General features: G+C 49.8%; 6 protein-coding genes across 6 annotated transcripts; 2 read left to right on the top strand and 4 right to left on the bottom strand.

Annotated features, from left to right (window-relative positions):
• Positions 1 to 1,352: 1,352 nt before the first annotated feature.
• CGCA056_v013419 (uncharacterized protein) lies at positions 1,353 to 1,937 on the bottom strand (the record flags this gene model as incomplete). The annotated part of the gene is made up of 4 exons (XM_037328663.1): positions 1,353 to 1,600; positions 1,672 to 1,735; positions 1,789 to 1,835; positions 1,886 to 1,937. 4 exons carry the CDS (start codon positions 1,935 to 1,937, stop codon positions 1,353 to 1,355), a joined length of 411 nt encoding a protein of 136 aa, XP_037173589.1.
• A 481-nt stretch (positions 1,938 to 2,418) lies between these two features.
• Positions 2,419 to 5,480, bottom strand: spoVK (Stage V sporulation protein K; the record flags this gene model as incomplete). Its single annotated transcript, XM_037328662.1, has 4 exons — positions 2,419 to 4,163; positions 4,563 to 4,704; positions 4,753 to 4,907; positions 4,961 to 5,480. The coding sequence occupies 4 exons, from the start codon at positions 5,478 to 5,480 to the stop codon at positions 2,419 to 2,421; spliced, it is 2,562 nt and encodes an 853-aa protein (XP_037173588.1).
• Positions 5,481 to 5,928: 448 nt separating this feature from the next.
• lolP1-3 (Cytochrome P450 monooxygenase lolP1) lies at positions 5,929 to 10,522 on the bottom strand (the record flags this gene model as incomplete). The annotated part of the gene is made up of 9 exons (XM_037328661.1): positions 5,929 to 6,031; positions 6,391 to 6,530; positions 6,592 to 6,817; positions 6,872 to 6,967; positions 8,889 to 8,929; positions 8,995 to 9,315; positions 9,393 to 9,626; positions 9,684 to 9,801; positions 9,846 to 10,522. 9 exons carry the CDS (start codon positions 10,520 to 10,522, stop codon positions 5,929 to 5,931), a joined length of 1,956 nt encoding a protein of 651 aa, XP_037173580.1.
• Positions 10,523 to 11,758: 1,236 nt separating this feature from the next.
• Positions 11,759 to 15,986, top strand: ydaB (putative acyl--CoA ligase YdaB; the record flags this gene model as incomplete). The annotated part of the gene is made up of 5 exons (XM_037328660.1): positions 11,759 to 12,510; positions 12,572 to 13,363; positions 13,430 to 13,519; positions 13,595 to 14,432; positions 14,493 to 15,986. 5 exons carry the CDS (start codon positions 11,759 to 11,761, stop codon positions 15,984 to 15,986), a joined length of 3,966 nt encoding a protein of 1,321 aa, XP_037172798.1.
• A 576-nt stretch (positions 15,987 to 16,562) lies between these two features.
• MIMI_R132 (Uncharacterized protein) lies at positions 16,563 to 17,264 on the bottom strand (the record flags this gene model as incomplete). The annotated part of the gene is made up of 1 exon (XM_037328659.1): positions 16,563 to 17,264. One exon carries the CDS (start codon positions 17,262 to 17,264, stop codon positions 16,563 to 16,565), a length of 702 nt encoding a protein of 233 aa, XP_037172797.1.
• A 1,088-nt stretch (positions 17,265 to 18,352) lies between these two features.
• COP6-1 (Alpha-cuprenene synthase COP6) lies at positions 18,353 to 19,208 on the top strand (the record flags this gene model as incomplete). The annotated part of the gene is made up of 4 exons (XM_037328658.1): positions 18,353 to 18,547; positions 18,604 to 19,067; positions 19,120 to 19,147; positions 19,203 to 19,208. The coding sequence occupies 4 exons, from the start codon at positions 18,353 to 18,355 to the stop codon at positions 19,206 to 19,208; spliced, it is 693 nt and encodes a 230-aa protein (XP_037173579.1).
• Positions 19,209 to 19,221: the final 13 nt, after the last annotated feature.

Below are 19,221 nucleotides of genomic sequence, written 5' to 3'. Positions count from 1 at the left end.
CTCAAGGATGCAACAGTCCCGAAGGCTGAGCCAAATGGAAAGATCAAGACCATGGAACAAAACGAAAAGTCAGCAGAGCAAAAGCTTCATGAAAAGACTGCTGATCTCTATGACCTTGAGAAGAAAGTTGCTGCGGCTGGCGATGACTCTAAACAGCTAGCAGATGCAAGGAAGGCACTTGAAGATGGAAAGACGGAATGGATCAAATTGAAGATGGAGCTGCAGGCGGCTCGCACGCAGAAGACGCTCGCAGACATGGCGTCAGGCGGCACGAAGAACATGTGCACGTCCATACAATCCCATATCAAGAGACTGGACGAGCAGATCACCAGCATTGAGACAAAGCTGCAGGGGTCAGGGGTGCCAGCCCGTAACCTTCCTTCTGCCATCGTGGACATTGATGATAATCGCAACATCATCCACGTCGACGAATCGGAGTTCCGCAGCGCAACGCACAACGCTTCGCAGCAGGACTCTAATGGTGCCGATATCTGGACCAAAATTGCCTTCAACATAGACGCCAAGAGTGACAGCAACGCTGGCAATGCATCCGCCGTCTCTGGGGGGGCTCAGCTCAGCGTGGGCGGTTGGTGGGCGTCAGTGCAGGCCGACTCCAGCTTCAGCAAATCTAGCAAGCATCTCACCAAGACCATGTCGGAATGTTCTGTGGACGGGTCTTTCTCTGCGATGCTCGTGACCATCCGCCGGCCCTGGCTGCATGCGGAAATCTTCGACGACTTTGACCTCGATACTCCCCAAGATATTAAGCTGAGCCCCGGGGCACGGAAGATGAAGCAATGAGTCGAAACCGGCGATGACGAGATTGGTAAGGATAAGAAGTCCGAGTATGGGAAGTTCCCTGCGTATCCGACCAGCTTCATCGTTGCTTCCGACACGGTCCTAGAGTTCAGGAGCACTGCAACAAAAAGTCAGGAGATGATGAAGGCCCTTTCGACTGATAGCTCTGTCAAGGCTAGCTACGGGCCCTGGGGCCTCTCGGGAGGAGCGGCACTGAAGACGGACAACTCCGAATCGGGGCAGAAGATGGAGGTGCGCGATGGTGCGCTTAGGATCGTCAGACTGGGAGCTTGTTCTACCCCACGCCCAGTAAATCGACTATTTTGACTACCCTAGGCTATGTATTGTTCATGCATGTGAAACCGAATCTTTCCGGATTGCTTTCCCTTTCTTATCATAACCGCAAAAGCAGACTTAAGGGTTTTGCAATGAATGCGTACGGTTTCATCTCTGTAATTTATACAGTAAAAGCCACGAATCGTCGAAGTGCTAGGAATCTCGTACAGAAACGAATGCGAAATCTATGGCTGTGCCAGCTTTCGACACACTTACAGTCACATCATCCCGTCATGCTGCTTCACGCCCTCCAAAGCCTTCAAGTACCCCAAGCGGTCGACGACATAAAACTCGGAGTCCATCGCGCCCAAGTTGACGAATTCGGAGTCCAGGCTTCCTGCCTTGATGGCAAGAACAGAGATGGACGCGTCGGGAACGCCGTGGGTGGACGCGCCGCAGTTGTCGCAGAAGTGGCTGTGGTATAGCTTGCCGGAGTCGCCGAGGTGAGGATAAGATCTGGTGATGCCTAAACTTGCATGTCAAATGAGTACATTGAGAAAGTTGAGAGTTGAGGCGGATTATCGGGCACACTCTTACCTTGGGTTATCTTGAAGGCGCCACGGGGGATGATGATGTTGACGCTGAAGGCGCTTGCAGTCCGCTTTTGACTTCATTTTAGACTCGGTCGTAGTCTATGTTTGAAGGTGGTCTTACTTTCTGGCAAGGCTTGCAATGACAGACGGCTTTGGTAGCGTTGTTCACTGACATGATGAGCTTTGAGATCGGAATGGCACTCTCAGGTGTAACTCACATTCCGCGGTGTACCTGACGGCACCGCAAATACAGCCTCCGGTGACAGCCATCGTTTTTCCGACACTTGAAATATGAGACTAAAAGGCGTGAAAGCTTGAAGTCTCTAATCTTATGGGAGGTTTGGCTGAACAAAACTGGGATAGGCGAAAGTAGACTGATGGCAGGTTGCAAACTTTTCTCGGTTTCTCACAGCCGTAATGCAGTATTTAAGTCACTCTACAAGTGCAAAAGCTTTTATTCTACCTTGTATTGTTAATGAATGTTGTTGTTGTCTGTAAGGTCTCAGTGCCATTGTGGGCTCGGGGTTTACTTTAATGAGCGAAGCCCATCCGATGACAAACACCTTGTTTAAGCCAACCTGTCTCCACTCAATAAGATCACACATGTGTCTCTCAGTCTCCTTCGATTAGATAATTCAACAGGCCTTGCCATAGTATTGCACTAAATTTGTACGATGAAGTCGGTATAACGCCTTTCTGTCAGCTCCCAATAGCTTAGGTCACCACTGTGCGTCCGGTGATGCTCATCACGCTACCAAGCGTGATATGATGTGGCCTTTCTTCCCCTGCGCTCCTCCCACATCTCTTCGAGTATTGGAACAAGATTAGTTGTAGTAATCTGCAGGGAACCCACGACCTCTCTATTTCCGGACTTGCCTTGCTGCATGTAGACGCTGCTAACAATCCTTCTGGCCAACGTCTCGACGTCACGACCACTGGCCCACCCCGTTGTGAGGCTGAGACATTCAAACAGCCCGTGGACAATCTCCGATGAGTCGTCTTCTTCCACAATGCCGATCTTGAGCTTATGAAGCTGATTCTTCAGATACTGAAGACATGGGTGTGGAGCCATGGGCTCAAATGTGATATGTTCTGGGAATCTGCTTCGCAAACCCGGGTTGGTTAGCAGTAAGCATTCCATCTTGTGGGTGTACCCGGCCAAGATTATGACCATATTGTTTCTGTATCGCGGCTGTGTCATGGCATCGACCAGCTCTCCGACGGCTTCCATGTGAAAGCTGGAGCCACCTCTACTGCTGGCGCCTGTAGCTAAAGGGTAGGCCTCGTCAATGAATAGAACTTTTCCGAGGCCGGTCTCAAGGGTATTGCAGACTTTGGGACCAGTTTGCCCCAGATATTCTCCAATAATATCGGTAACCGAGCAGCTCACAACCTCGTCTGTGGAAAGCAGGCCCATGTCGTAGTATAGGCGTCCGATCTTTCGAGCCGTCGATGTTTTACCAGTTCCTGGTGGACCCTTTAAAATGAAGGCCCACGGAATGTGAGGCCTAGGATCAATATCATGTAGCCGCATGCCGTCAACTAGGAGCTGGTAACCTTCGAACTTTTCGACGATCTTTCTGAATCCGACGAAGTCTTCAAAGAGGGCTGCTCTGTTTTCCTCGGCCCGTGAAGCCCGATCCCACTGTGGGTCAATATCGGCAGGTTCGATAGCAAATTGCACCGATGCTTGGCCGTAAGAAAGTCGGGATCTGATTCTCGCATTGAGACGGATCTTTGCCTGGTTGAGTAGATTCTCGACATCTCCCGCATTTCCGGACTTTGGGTTGATGCGCATGCGGCTGATGACTTGCCGAGCCACCATCCTGGCCTCCTGTGTCATCTCGAGGTCACACTGTTCAGCTTTCAGATCCATGATCTGGCACAGTTCGCCCTCGCTATAAGGGTCAAACTGCAACGCCGTTTCCTTGGGGAAACGTCTCTGAAGCCCTGGGTTGCTGTTGTTGAACAGCTGAACCATCTCATGTTCGTATCCGACAAGTATGATGCATCTGTCCTCTGGATCTGCCGATACGTTTGCAACAATAGTGTCGAGCACAGCGACGCGAAACGTATCAGTCTCTGATCCAGGGTACAACATGTGGGCGTCGTCGATGATTAACACATTCCCCTTAGCTTGGTTCAGAATATCCAGCGTATTCTGCTCGGATTCCCCAATCAACCGGCCAATCAAGTGAGATGGATTGCATACCATGACCTCCTTCCCAGTAACAAGCCCGAGATCGATGAGGACTTGGCCGTATAATTCAGCGACGGTAGTTTTCCCTACTCCAGGGGGTCCGAGAAACAATCTGTTTAGACCGACCTTTAGCGGCTTCCGTCCCAGAAGCTCACGTTGATAATTGATCTGAGCAAAGTCGATGACATCGCCGCACTCGCTCTTGACTTTTTTGAGTCCTATCATGCTTTGTAGCTTCTTCCACGAAGCATTGTGTAATCTCGCGTCTTTCGGCTCCGGTCCTAGGAGATCTTCCGCTATGAATACCGTTTCTTGCTCACCGATTGGATCAATCGCTTTTGGGTTGTCGCTGGTGTCTGTCTCGGTATTTCTTTGCCGACACGATACCTGGGAATCGGGAACCAAAGAATTGCCGAACCACCGCATTTATTCCCCTTGAAGTCGAAGTAACCGCCTTTTTCTCGCCTGGTTCAACTCCCACTGCAAGTGATAAACGTTCGAGAACCATTCGGACCATTCAGACTCTCGTGCTCGTGCCACTCGATGCACGAAGGCGCGCACACTACCATCCTTGAATCCCCCTTTAACCGAGAACCCTACTTTCTGCATCATACGCACGGAAAGTTGATGCAGTTCATCATCATTATAGTCTGAGATAGTCAGTGGAGCTGGCAGCATCTGTAAAGCCTCCTCACTATCCTCAATAGCTTCTAGAAGGGGCTTCATCCTGGAGGAGATGATCACGACAGACTCTTCCATATTTTCAATGGCGTTGCTAGCAACCCGTGAATAACAGAAGTTATCTGAGTCAACACCAGAAATGTCGTAGAAAATAACCTACTCATGGTCAGTTTTGAGTGAAGAATCTCTACATTTCTAACATACTGTCGGTTTGTTTCGCGGGTAACAGCCATCATCGTAATCGTAATTGTCATCGCCATTTCGATCATAAAGCTCTGACGTCCTGGAAAATGTTTTATTGGCCACAGCCCCAATGGAAAAAAGGAACTGCGCGTAAAGTTGTGCAATGGACTTCTTGCCTTCCGTGGTAGGTCAGTTTTATGGCCGGTTTCTTCTATTTGGGAAGACTTACCTGTTCCATCTTTCCCATGCAGAACTAGGTGAAGTCGCAACTTGTGTCCGGCGTGGGCTTGCTTGCCGGCCTTGAACTTGGCCTTGACAGCAAGAAAATGAGCTTTCACGTTTTCAAGACCAACCATAGTCATGAGTTGGTCAAGGTATACGTTCCTTTCATTTTCATCTCGCTTCTGTTTCAGCCACTCCAGTCTCGACGGCGAATTGTCGTCGACTTCCTCTGCCTTCATACTGCTGACAACGAATTCGACCCATTTAGATACATATTTGGGCCATAAAGACGCATCGTTGGTACGATCACAATCGGAGCAATCTTTGGAACCGTCCTGGGAGTCATCGTTACGTTGGCTCCAATCTGACTCCTGTTGGTCCCACGCTGTCTCCGGTTCCTGATCCGATGTCCCAATTGTGACAATTTCAGGCGGAGTGTCGCAAGTGTTCTCCTTATCGCTTTGAACTTCCGTGTCAATTTCTAGTATTTCCGTGTTTTCCTTCTGCTCTTCGTTATTGGGGAACATCGTGTTGGGGTTAAAGAGGGTGCGCGAACTGGAAGTGGTGGAAGTGGTGGAAGTGGTGGAAGTGGTGGAAGTGATGGGTTCACTTTGTCCTGATGAATGGGACCCATCGACTTATGAATGCAAAGCAGAGACAGGGCTTTTCAATGTGTTGTCGTAGGTTGACTCACAACCCTGCTGGTCCGCCAGCAAAAGGACTAAGTGAGGACATCAAGGCAGCTAGCGGAACTGGGCAGGCATCGCATGAGGCTCGCCACGATTGTGCAACGTGACCTGCATGTAAATCGTGACGCAATCCGACATGGCAACGACAAGTAATCTCTTCTCATTGTTGAATATGTGGTCATATCTGGAAGCATCAGAGGCTGCATGTCCTTCGTGCCTGTGATCGGTCAGAGGTGATAGGTAGAAATAACGCGGTCCTCCACTCCCATGAAACTGAAAGAGCATTTTAGTTCTTGAACTTGATCACCGTTGATATGACCAACGCCAGGAAAATGTGCGGTTGTCCCTGAATGCGTTGAATGGCAAGTGATCTTTGGAGACAGGTCGTCCTAATTGTTAGCTTGTTCACTCTTCTCACCTTGAGGGTTCTGTTTATCGAGATGAGGGACACCTCTATGGGAAGCGTACTACTGCCAAGCTGCTCCGGAAATTGCTTGACTGGATTCTATTGGCTTTTACTAATACTAGAACCACTTTCTTCGTTCATCATTCAGGAGTATTTATCTTGACGCAAACTCAGACCCAAAGGGTTCAGGATGACCCTGCAACTTTCTCCGCTGGCTTCTGCGCATTAATCACCCACCTCATTGTCATTAGCATCATGGATTCAGCAAACAAACTAAGCCTTTTACTAGACAGATATCATGGGAAGAATGGGTTGAAGTGAACAAGATAAAGTTTGACTTACAGTGGAGTGTAATGGTGGAAACTTCTGTCGTTCATGTCTTTGCGCACTTCAGACAGAAGAGTCTGGACCTCTGAGTAGCTCCAGTTGAGAGCCCTGGTCAACGCTGCGATAGTCCATGCCTCAAGGCCCTCCGAAAGGCCCTCCGAAGCATTAGCAAAAGTCCATTCTCTTATCTCTTTACAATGCGAATCTTTGGCCCACGGAAAGACGGGCCACTAACGGGACGATCTTCATATCAACAAAATAGGCCTCCTTGAGCTTGGGCACAAGACTTGGGACGTGAACGAATGGACGCCCAAGGATCTTGCAACACTCGTCAAGCTTGTCCGCCCACTGCAACATCGCATGCTCCGGTGTTAGTGATTCGTCGTCAGATTGGGTACGCGCGTGACCTTCAAACAATTCGATGTAGCCACCGGCGAGGCCACTAGAGAGAACAGGTCAATCATGGAACCTGTTGAGCTGTCTCAAAGGCACTAACTTGTAGACTTTCTCAAGATATTCAGGCCAGTCTGAGATGCTAGATGTCATGCCACGAATGTAGGCGTAGTCAAAAGTTTTAACATTCGGTGGAACACTGACAACATGGTGAGCAGATGAACTCTATCGGAATGAGAATCAGGCAATATAATTGATTTCGTACCGGAGTAAGGTCAACGCCTAGGACCTACGTATCATTAGCATTCAGTCCTTCTACTAGAGGCTAACTTGCTTCAGCCTCGGGGTGCTCATCGGCGAACTCAATTGCCCAAAGGCCTGTGTCGGTTCTAATGTCAAGAGCGCGCTTCACACCTCAATATTTCTAGTTTGGGGGAGCAAGACTAAGCTTGTGATCCAAGGTCAAAAGATAGAGGTTATGTTGCAAGTCTGTGTTATGGATGAGAAAGATTGTTGAGAATGTGAAGATACAACTAACCTAGTCTTTCAATCTCTCTCTCTCTCTCATCATTGGATCAGAAATGCGAAATTTTGGGGCGCCTACTCCCGTCCTTGTACTTGTGATAAGTTCTTCCGTTCTCCAGGCGGTGATCAGCGCTGCCGCAAGTGCAAGTCACTTGGCAAGTAATACAAGCCAATCGGCTAAGTTGACGCCATCGCCACTACTTAAGTAAGCAATTTCACACCCCTCAATTAAATTGTTAGACTTGATGTCTTATATATAAATAGCTAACTAATAGAAGGCTATAATCCAGCCCTAGCCCCACTTATATAGGTATATGAGGGCGTGAGGGTATGTGAGGGCATACGTGAGGGCATATCATAGGCAGGGTAGGGGGAATTGACTTGCCTAACTTACAAGTTAGCCAATAATCAAAGCCTAGGAGGAAAGAATACCAAGTTGACAAGTATGGGGGTCAAAATTGACTTGCTTGCACTTGCGGCAGCGCTGGCGGTGATGGAGAATAGAACTAGACAAGCTCGTACCTACTAAATGATGCCACAGACTGAGAAGCGTTAGAAGAGTTTTTGGTTTATTAGATAACGCGGCGCTCAGGGGTTTGTTTACTGGTGCTCTGTCCGAGGCATCGTCATTTGTGACCTACGGTGCAGAGTCAGCGCTATGTTTAATGCTCGTCTATCCGGATTCCCTTAAGTCGTCGTTTCGAGGTTCAGCTTCGAGAGCGGGGCCAGCAGGCGCAGGGCTCCCGGCATCCTTTGCAGTGGTCTGATTGTCGGCCATTGCGGAACGAAATGATGAGAATGTAGACTGATCATATACTACGTAATCAGGCGAGGAGCTCAGGCTATTTATATTTACATCGAATAAGGGAAGCTTACCCCTCTTCTTGGCTCATTAGTGACAGGGGGAAATTTAATTGTTCGTTGCTGTTGGTTCCAACAACGAAAGGAGTTGTCGTGTCTGCAACATTAAAGTGGAACGAACTGGAGGCTGTTGGTGCAGCCGTTCTACCTAGGTGCCATTTGGACCAACGGATATACGATTGAGAGTTGATGATAATGAGATAATAGAAGTTACATTGCCTAAAGGTTCTTCCGATCTTCCACTCATCTACCTTCTGTTGGTCGCAAATCCTCACAGTTCAAGTTTTGAAGAGTATATCACATGTTATTTAGGAACGGACCAAAGCGCATGTTATCAGCGCCTTTCAGATGGAACGATAATCAGTCAACAACTAAGGTTAGATATGTGCCTCTTCATGCGTGGAACTTATGCTTCTGTAAGTCCGATACAACCTAGTGTTATTGATGATTGAGGGCTACCTAATTAGCTGCGGTCCACTCGTCTTCAAATAAGTTGATTGCCATCAGTAATGAGAAAACAGAGCTTTCTGGTGGGCTAAATAAAGACTTAAGAGTGAAATTTCCAGCTGCCTTATGCACTCTCTTTATTCCGAGGATTGACGAGAAACTCTCACATCTATTTAATACGGTGCCGTCTAACCTAATCTGATTGTCGCCTCCATTTCATATTTCTGAAGCCAGATGCTCTTCCCCGCCATGTCGACTACATTTCGCGAACTTTGATAACAACCGACATAGAAGCACTCGTCGGCAGAAACTCGAAGTTACGAATAAGCTAGATTTGTCAATGTTAGGCGACTGTACTCCGAGTTATTTTTTCAGAATGATTCGAGAACTTACCGTGACAAAGATCTTGTTCAGCTCTATCATGGCCACCGCCTTGCCCGCACACTGCCACCTGCCGGCACCAAAAACCAGCTCGGTTCGTTTCTTCCATTCTCTAACCGTGGTGGCGTCAGCTTCGAGCCATCTCTGGGGTCGGAATATGTGGGCGTCCTCTCCGAACAGCTGTGTATCGTGCGTCACTGACCACGTGTCGTGTGCAACTCTTGTACCAGGAGGCAAAAACGTGCCCTGGTGTACATCGCCTTCAGGCCCGACCTGTTTCATGAGCAAGCCAGTGAATGGTGGATGAACACGGAGGGACTCGTAAATGACTGCCTAAGAAGATCGGTGTCAGCGCGAAGCAGAGGAGCTTGATTACATCTATCAGCTCGGCATGTGCGGCCTGGGTTTACCTGAAGAAAGGGAAGTTTCAGAGCCTCTATGTTAGTGATTGGCTCAGAGACTGTTCCGTTTGAAATCGCTGTCATAACTTCCTCTTCAAGACTTTTGAAGTTGGAAGGATTGCTCAGTAGGTATTGCATTGTCCACTTGATGGCCTTTGCGGCTGTATCTGAACCAGCGACCATTGGAAACATGATTTCAGACTGCGCGGAGCGTTGGTCAAGCCCACGGCGAATGAAAGATCCCTATTCAATTTGTAAACGATCTACAATGAAATCCGATGTTTTCTTAGATTGGCTTACAAGTAGGTCGGGCTCGTCCTTTGCATCCGGAGCGAAGCGTTTCACAACGTGCTGCTGGGCAAGTCTGTAGGCGACACCGGTTAACATGATAATGATCTCCCAAGCCGCAGGGTTGCGCCTTGGACTTTAACCATCTAGTTCACAGAAAGCCAGTTGACTTACCCCATAATCTTTCCGAAACCACTCGAATCCGTCGGCTTTGGGCCCAAGAGTCTCAGCACGAGATCCGACGTGAAGATCATCTGAAGCGCGGGAATGTCCGTGAAGAATTGCAGCACATCTATAGCGATATTCGACGTTCTGATAAGGCCAAAGACATCCGTGTCTTTCTGCAGAAGTCCGATAGGCCGACCAAACGACATCCTCGACCGCGCATCCATGGCGTAGTAGTCTGCAAGGCGGCCGAAATCGACAGACTCTGAATCCGAGGGCTTAGAGACCTGGTCCTTTTCGCCTGTTTCAGGAATGTTGGCAGCCTTTGACCTCGACGTGTACTTAAGGCGGATCAAATCGACCAGTTCCGCGATTCCCGAGTCAATACTGGCCTCTAGTCCTGGAATGTCCTTTCCCACGTAACCTGGAGAAAGTTTCGTCCTTAAAGAGTGATGAGCAGACTTGTCAAGCACGCTGCCCATCATATCGTGGTATGGGTCTAGCCGAGTCGCCTTGTACCAGCTGCTGCGCTCATAAGTGGACTTCGCTGCTGACATGCGCCTAATAAGCTCCGGATCGGACGTGATCACATCGTTAGGACCTATACGAACGAGCTTGCCGTATTGCGCCGTGAGCCTGGCGTATTCAGAATACGCGCGGGAGCCATGACAGCGTATTCTGAACATCGGCCAGTACGAGAAAGAACATGGGAATGGGCCAGGTAGATGCCATAAGCGACTCCATGACCTCACGATGGCAATGAGGAAGTATGATACGATGGCAACATAGAACAGTCGGCTAGTAAATACCAAAGATGAGAAGTGTGCTGTTGAAGATGTCAAAAAAGTCATTTTTTGGATGTTGATGAGACCAGAATTGAGGATGTCAAAGGGAACCAAAACAGATGGAGATGTGTGGAAAGGATCAAGGCCTCTTCTGAGGTCTTGCGAGGTGAAGAACGTGCGCGCAGATTGTAAGATGGGCTTGGGAATGAGCAAGCGCAACTGCCAGATCCTGATGACCGAAGCATTCCATGAAAGAAAGCGCCCGATTTAACATCTCTTACGAGCTGCTGCAAGGGGCTAGGAAGACACTTACCGTCGTAACTTGTAAGAATGAGAATCCGCTGAATCCTTGTCAGCAAGGCTTTGGTTGGTGGACTTCGGGGAAGTAGTTCTGTTAGTAACAATTGGACCAATGCACACACAGTATGCAGGTGGTCAGCGGATTCTCATTCTGTCAAGTCGTGACGGTATTCTGGCCTATGCAGGGAGTCAACGAGAAATATTGGCACTAGGAGATTTGGCGCCATTTTAATGATACACTTTTGGAAAATACTTCGGTGATCTCGCTAACGCATTACAGTAGGTAATGGGGCAGACATGATGGAAGGCATGGGGCGCTCTCCATGACGCTAGACCGAGATCTATGTCAGGCCATGTGGATTGTCGCAAGCGCATCCATCTTTCACTTCCGCAATCCAGGGTCAAAGTAGGGGTTCTTTTGATAACATTCAATGTCACAATTACCGATTTTAAGTTTCTACTGTGTGGGACTTGCCTCCCCAGCAACTGCGGGTTCGGGATCACGAACTGGGGATAGAAGAGTGTCGAGTCAGGACTCAGTGAACGAGAATCAATTTATTCGTATGCGCTCATGGCCAATCAACTAACCATTCAAACAATTCCATGTTTTGCTGATATTAATAGAGCGGTGAGTGAAACACTCGTACGGGTCGAGGACTAATCCTAGGAACTCTCAATGCATGGGTGTCACCGGTGTCGCCGGTGTAAACGATGCCGCTTGTGACATAAACTTCACGTTTTACAACATGTGTGTAAGCATCTGTCACTCTCTCAGTAAATTCACTCTTCAAAATTTCAAAACAACCTGCATAACCTCCGAACATCAGAAGACCAAACATGGCTGCCCCAGTGTCAGCATCACTTGATCTCAGCGTAGCCGATGGTCCGCCTCTCGATCTTTCAGGAGTTCCTGACGCCTGGGATGGCTTGCTTATGGCTATGAAAAGCCACCCAAACGAGTTGGCCTTGGTGTGTTCTCATCAGCCGCATGATCTGTTTGGCTTTTCTAGTCTTGGCCCTTCTGCCTCTGGAGACACAAGTCCCGAGAATGAATCTCAGTCGTATCTTCGCTGGACTTTTCAAAATCTTGCTCAAGCTATCCACAAGCTTGTGGTGGCCAAAAGGTCCATAGTCGCAGATGCTGATCTACTGGAAGAACTCGGCCCGGGAACCCCGGTGGTAACATTTCTCCAGAATGGTGCGGACTTTGTACTTGCGGCTTGGGCGTCTGTTGCAACAGGCTGCACCTTGACCCCCTTGAATCCACTGTCACTCAAGAATCGCGATGAAGCAGCTCACATGCTCAGAACAGCTTTGAGTCTTGCCCCCATTGATCATGGCCTGAGGTTTGTCTACGCTGCCAACTCAGATGTGGCCAGAGATATTGATGAGCTGGGTATTGACAACAACATTTTTGGACCCCACGTTGTCAAGATACTGGCTTCGGGGTCCAAAATGAGAGAAGGCTGGCTTCGCCTTGATGATTTGATGTTGTCTATCGATGGCAATGGCAGAAGTGATTTGTGCCACTCCAACCCAATTCTTGGCCTTGAAGGCAAGGATCATGCCCAGGCCGGCATCGTTCTCTTGTATGTTAACCTAAAACTGACAGTCGTCTCAAAACTTTGGCGGTGCTGATTTTTTGAGTAGCACTAGCGGTTCAACAAGCAGGCCCAAGGGCTTATTCTGCCACCACACGGTCTTGAACACTTACACGAACAGCCGACTCCTACTTTCACCGTCTCACATTCTCCCACGACTTGGCTCGAGAGTATGCAGTATTCTTCCGAATAACCATGGAAACGGCTGGACCTGTATTCAAACCGCACACGGCCGCGGTGCGGCCTTGGTCTTCCCCAGCCCGGCGTTCTCGACCCCGGAAGCATTGCTATCTACCTTTCGCCAAGAACAGATCACGCACACGCTGTTGGTTCCGACTCTGATCCACGCTTTGGTTGCAGCTATGAAAAAGGATCAGCCCCCGCTTGGATCACTTATCAGCGTCACCTTTGGCGGAACGATTTTGACCAGGCAGGAAGTGCTCGCGACAACCAAAGTTCTCGGGGCTAAAGTTGTCGAAAATGCTTATGGTTGCACCGAAGGCGCCCTCACCAGCACCGGCAGTGTGATTGTTTCTGACGCAGGTCCTGATAGTTCTTCCTCCGGTTCGGAAGAGATGTCTGTGGGAAAGCCGCCGATGGGCCACGGTATCAAGATCATAGATCCTGCCACGGGCTGTGTTGTTCCACGAAACGTTACAGGAGAGATCCACGGATATGGTCCTATGATATACCGTGAAGGGCGATGGGGATATATCCAGCATGAAGAACAGAAGGCATTTTACACTGAGAAGGAGACAGGCAGAGTGTGGTTTCGGACCGGAGACATGGGAAGAATGGACGAAAACGGAGATCTCTTCATTACCGGACGTTACAAAGACATGTACGTGCCAATCTATTCACTTCCGCCACCTCGGCTATCCTGTTCTAGCTAACCGTTGCTTTGCAGGATTATCCGCGGCGGCGAAAACATTTCCCCCGCCGCTATCGAGGCTATTTTGATGAAGAACTTTGCCCTCCGGCCTCTCAATCCACAAGTGTAAGTTTTCTGATTTCAGCGCGCTTCTATTTCAGTTGAATGCCGCAGACATTGCTGACACGAGGTGCCCTTCAGTGTCGGCATCAGGGACACCATCGCCGGAGAGGTTCCCGCTGTGGTGATCAAAGGTGATCAACAAGCTACTGCGGTCGAAAAGGCAGTCCGTGAAACCGTGCTCCAGAATATGACCACGATGCATGTTCCGGATCTGGTTATCAATCTCAAGGATCTCGATCTAGCAGACTTTCCCAGAACGACGTCGGGTAAGATCCAGAAGTTCAAGCTGAAGCAGGCTGTAGCAGCCCATCTTGACACGCAGGCTACTTCTGGGGCAGCAAGCACATTTTCCGGGCTCGAACAGCATGACGAAGAGCAGGTCAAAGCTATTTGGACGACGGCTCTCGGGCTGGGTAATACATCTCAGCTGGACGTCAACATGTCTCTTGGGCAGCACATAGACAGCATAACCATGATGCGCGTCCGCGACAAAATTAGAAAGCAAACAGGTATAGCGCTTCCATTGGCAGCCATGGCTCAAGCATCGACTGTTGCGGAGCAGATTGAACTTCTGCGCAGCCTGTCAGCCGATCATAAGACAACGTCAACGATGAAGGACGCAAATTTGGCGCATCTCACCAACCAACAAAGAAGGATGGCAGCTGCCGACGACAGGATTGCAACACAAAGACCTCTTTCAGCAGAAGACTTGGAGGACATCGCCCCCGAACCGGCACTGTTCGACTTCATCAAAGATCGGGTTCTGGGAGCCATCTCGCCATGCGGCTTCGGGTGGGAAGATGTTGAGAACATCTGCCCTGCGTATGACTCGAATGCCGTGCAATCTCAGTGCGGTTTCTATGATACCATCAACTTCAACATGGCTATCAGCACCAAGCAGAAGACAACTAAAAAGGTATGTCATCACCATCTATTTCTACATCTCAAGACACTAATAGAACGTTTTTTTGCTTAGCAACTTCGCACTGCCATAGAAGCAGCTTTGCTCAATCAACCCATCATGTGCTCTTTAATGGTCTGGGATCCGGCCTGGCGCGATGCCAATCCCAAGACAAAAGAGGCATTCCACGTCATCATGCGCCCGTCGGCAAAGTATTTCGACTTGGCCATACAAGACGGCGGTTCCGTACGCTGCTTGAAAGATCTTGAGGAGATCGCACTCGGAAATGCTGCTGAGGCCCATCGATTCCCAGCACCGCAACAGAACACGTTTCCCGGGCCGCTTTATCGAGTTATGCTCTTCGACGTAGAAGAGACCGGCACTGCGGCAATGGTCACATCCGCAAACCACTCTATCAGTGATCATTCTGCGGGACAGTTATTCCACGACGACCTCGACCGAGCCGTCGCTATGGCAGCTTCAGGCGGTTTGACTGCTGCAAGCATTCAAGCACAGCTGCGAGAGTACAAGGACTACAAGCCGTATTTGGACTTATGCCACGCTCTGCGCACCTCTCCGCGGGCTATGGCGGCTGTAGATTGGCATGTCGATCGTCTTGCCTCTCTGCCCAAACATGTTGATGCTGGGGCATTGTGGCCAAGTCCGACCTCCTGGATACAAGTTTCAATAGATGATCATTATCGAGAAAGCCATCAACTGCAGCACAGCTTCTCCATGCCAGCCCTGAAAGCAGACCCCACGGACTCCACGACCGTATCTACATCCACCATTGTCAAAGCCGCATTGGCCTTAGCAAGCGCGAGTCGGAGTGGCTACACGACGACGGAAGCCGCAACAGGGCGCAAATCGAGGGTGGCCGTATTCTCTAGCGTCGAAGCCGCGAGATTACACTACAACCCCTTCCTGCCGCAGTCCGTCACAGACACCGACATGCCACGCCGCGGAGAGGAGCACGATAGGTCTCTGCAGTGGGAGGCCGGCGACGTGGCAGGCCCTACAGTGCAAATAGTATGCAACGTGGTGGAGATGCCGAGATGTGGCAGCGAGCGGGAGACAGTTTCCGAATTCCTGCGTAGAATGCAGCGAGAGCAGGAGCTTCAGACCAGACACGCGTCCGCACCTTGGCGGGCTATCATGGACAAGCTCGAAGACCCCAACGCCGAGAACAGGCCCTGGCCGCTTCTGCCTCTGATTCATGGCTCACTTATGTTCAACTGGGCCCCTGGACTCGGTGAGAGCGCGCCCCTGTCACCGTCTTCCACGGAGGATGCTAGGCTCTCCCACTTCGAAAACATGGACATGTTGAAGTCGGTGCAAAAGCCACGAGTCGGACTCGTGGTCTCTGCGGGCTCCAGTAGTCGTGGCTGTGGAGCAGTAGACGAGAGTGCTGTGACCACCGTGTTCTTGCATCTCAGGGGTGCTGGGCTCGAGTGGAGCTCTGAAGACGGTATGAGCTCTTTCGCCGGGGAGACAGAGGCAATGGCTCAATGGTTGTCGGCTGAGGAGAACCAGGGGCTCCTCATTCACAACGCATTCGGTCTTGAGTGAATTATCGGAAGTCATCACCCATGTACACGATATTATCCACTTGAAGTTTTAGTTTTCAATTATCCATATTTGTGGGCCCATGCAAGAGCCATGTCAGCCGAACTTGTCAAATGGATCAAGTCCTTCTGAAATGAATCAATCCAGAAAAGCCTTGCCGGCCGGCAATCGATTCAGGTCTTTGAAGTACGAAGTCCCAAGCACAAACGAGAGGAAACATCTGGAACTGGCAACACGGATCCATCAATTGTTCACGCTGCTGAAAGGCATCAAATGCGAGATTCCTGGGGTTCGTCTCCAGGCAGCAAGTGATTTGTTCGCCAATCGTTGCAAAGGAGCAGGAACGCTCGACAGAGATGATGGTGAGGTTCTTAAATTGTAATGTGATGTTTCTTTCCTATTTGGCCCTACGCAGCATGATGCGGATGTATCCTTCCATTCTGGTTGGTTTCAATGACCTGAGTCCCACCAACGAGAGACTGTCTCCCCTTCGATCGCAACAGTAACATGTGTGATATTGAATCAGATGGCTGTCTATGCTCTATTACAATTGTATCCGAAACTCTGTTCAGCTGACGCTCAGTCGTCCTCGACAATCAACTCCCTCTCGGGGTTAAGAGTGGGCGGGAATAGCTGTGGCACCTTGTTGACCCACATCTGCGACCCTGCTTGAGTGGCCTGCGCTTCGAAGGCAGCGCATCGAATGAGAGAATCGACTGCAGCAGGCGGGTTGTAGCTTTCCTCGTTGTACCTGTTCAAGGTATAGTCGTCGAACACAATGGTGCCTCCAACCTCGAGCATGCCCCAGGCGAGGACGGCGTCGTGCAAGACATCAAGAGCGACGTGAGATCCGTCGATGTAGATGAAGTCAAAACGAGCACCTTGGTGCTTGAGTGTTGGGAGGGCGTCAAGGCTGGACCGCTTGATGACGGTAAGCTTGGCGACATGACGGCATTTCGCGACGTTGGATCGGAAGCGCTTCTCCAAAGAGGGGATGTCGTAAGCATCGAACTCTTTGTATGTGTCATTCTGGAACTCCATGCTTCCACCGAAGGTATCGACGGCGGTAAATGTCGACTCCGGATGATTCATGAGGTTGTCGAGGATCCACGTAGCGGAACCGCCCTCGAAGGACCCAACTTCCAAAACTCTCAGCTTTTTCCCACGGAGAGAGCCGGTGCGCTGTTCCCAGTGCTCGATCGTCCTGTCGAACCATCGATGCTGAAAGTTGAATCTGCTGCGGTCCATCTGCTGAGTAGCAGTGATAGTTGTGGTCGACATGTTGACGAGTTTGTTTGTCCTGAAAGAGAAAGGAGTATGGTATGCGTGACAGGGTCTGCTTTGAAAGAGATTGACAATTTGGACAGAAGGACTGAAGCGTGACGGACTGGTCTCAGATGCCGTGGCTTCATCGTCAAAGGTTGCTTAATATATCGAAAATCGCCCATCGCCTTCAACTGGAACCCTGCCACCGCTTGTAAGCTACCCTCTGGATGTTCCGCCAAATCAAGGGTCCAACGATTCGTATCTTCGACTTATCTTGCATTCATATATTTAGAGTTTAGTGTTCTCCACCGCGGCTTCAAGTGCCGACACACCCTAGACCACTCCATAAGCTGTGAGAACTGAATCATACGTAGCTCCCTGGAGACTTCAGTCGGGTATTATTCGTCCGTGGGATTGGGACGACATACCTCGGACTCCTGTAATGCTGTGTTCAGAAACTCAAAACAGTATATCGTATCAACTTATCGAGGTCAGAATCCGCTCCCCCCCCATCCACCGGGGATGGATTGGTCGAACTGTTACTAACAGAACTACTTCCCAAAGCTGGCCTATCAAAGCCTTGTATACAAGGGGTGAGCGGATTCTGAGGTGAGAAAGTTGATACGGTTCATTGATTGGAGGAGAAGATTAAGCACAGGATCCTTCGGGTTCTCCGGTACAAAGTTTGTAAGATCAGACTTCCACAACATCAACAGCAACAGTGGAAGCTCTCCCTGTTCGTTGCGGTGTCACGAGATGCAGCTTATAAAACGACCCCGAATTCCCATGCTCAATCCTTTCATGACTCGTTCACTCACCGCCTAGTTCTTGAACGGTGACGCGGAAACTCTACTTAATTGCGCCCTCAGGTTACGTCCGCGGGTCGCTTTTGTCTCGACACCTTGCGGACAGCTCGGAATAGCATCTCAGCTCAGTCTCACAGTACGGCCTTTCTGGCTACCTACACGGACTGATATTCGTTGTGGAGATCTATGGAGATTAAAGACAGCGTTTTCCGCTCGAGTTCCTGTTGGTGAGAGTTGACATACACTGTTGAAGTGAAAGACGTTGACATGACTGAATCATTGACAGTCACGCCCGCCATGGAGGGGCTCCGGCACCATCTATCATGTCTCATTCCGACGTTTCTCAAGTGCATCAATTACACCCAACCTACGAAGCCGAGTAAAGACGCCCTCCGAGAGGCCATTCTCTCAAGAGGTCGTGAGGCGGGCGTGTATGTCAATCCGGACGATGGCTCGAGAATGAGATTCGAGGCTGGGTTGGCTGTAGCTGCGGTATGTTGATTATACATCTCAGCTGAGAAACCTGTTCAAGCTAACGTTCTGCGCAGGAGATGTACCCCCTTCACCCTTTCGATATTCAGGTTCACATTGGTCTCTTCACCTGGCTTGGGTTCATCATTGATGACCTCAACGCCGAGCTAGGCCCAAACCTGGAAAACTTCCAGTCACGATTCTCACGGGGGGATCTGCAGCCCTGCAGCATCCTAGAGTGCTTTGCCGACGTCCTGAGATCGACAACCGACTACTATGATCCTGTTGTTGCTAACCTGATCGTACTCTCCGCGCTGGCTTTTGTCAACTCCAATGCCATCGAGATTCGCCGAGACTATCAGGCTATCGTCCCTTCGATGGAGGCTCCCAGCTGGCCCTACTATTTCAGGGACAAGGAGGGCCTGCCTGAAGTTTACACGTATTTCTGCTTCTACAGAGACATGTGTCCTGATATATCCCGCTTCATGCCGGCGGCGCCAGAGATGGGGAAGTTTATCAACTTAACGAACGACATTTTATCGTATGTGATATCATTACCACGAATTGCAGCAGTACTGACAGATAGAAAACAGATTCTACAAGGAGGAGAAGGCTGGAGAGGTCAGAAATTACATACACAAGAGCGCACTCAGTTCCGGCCGTAGTCCTCTCGAAGTACTAGAATCAACGATTTC

The sequence above is a fragment of the Colletotrichum aenigma genome (genome assembly GCF_013390185.1).
Source record: "Colletotrichum aenigma strain Cg56 chromosome Unknown KSG_Cg56_contig09, whole genome shotgun sequence".
NCBI classification, from domain to species: Eukaryota; Fungi; Ascomycota; class Sordariomycetes; order Glomerellales; family Glomerellaceae; genus Colletotrichum; species Colletotrichum aenigma.
This window is presented reverse-complemented; position numbering and strand designations above follow the sequence as displayed.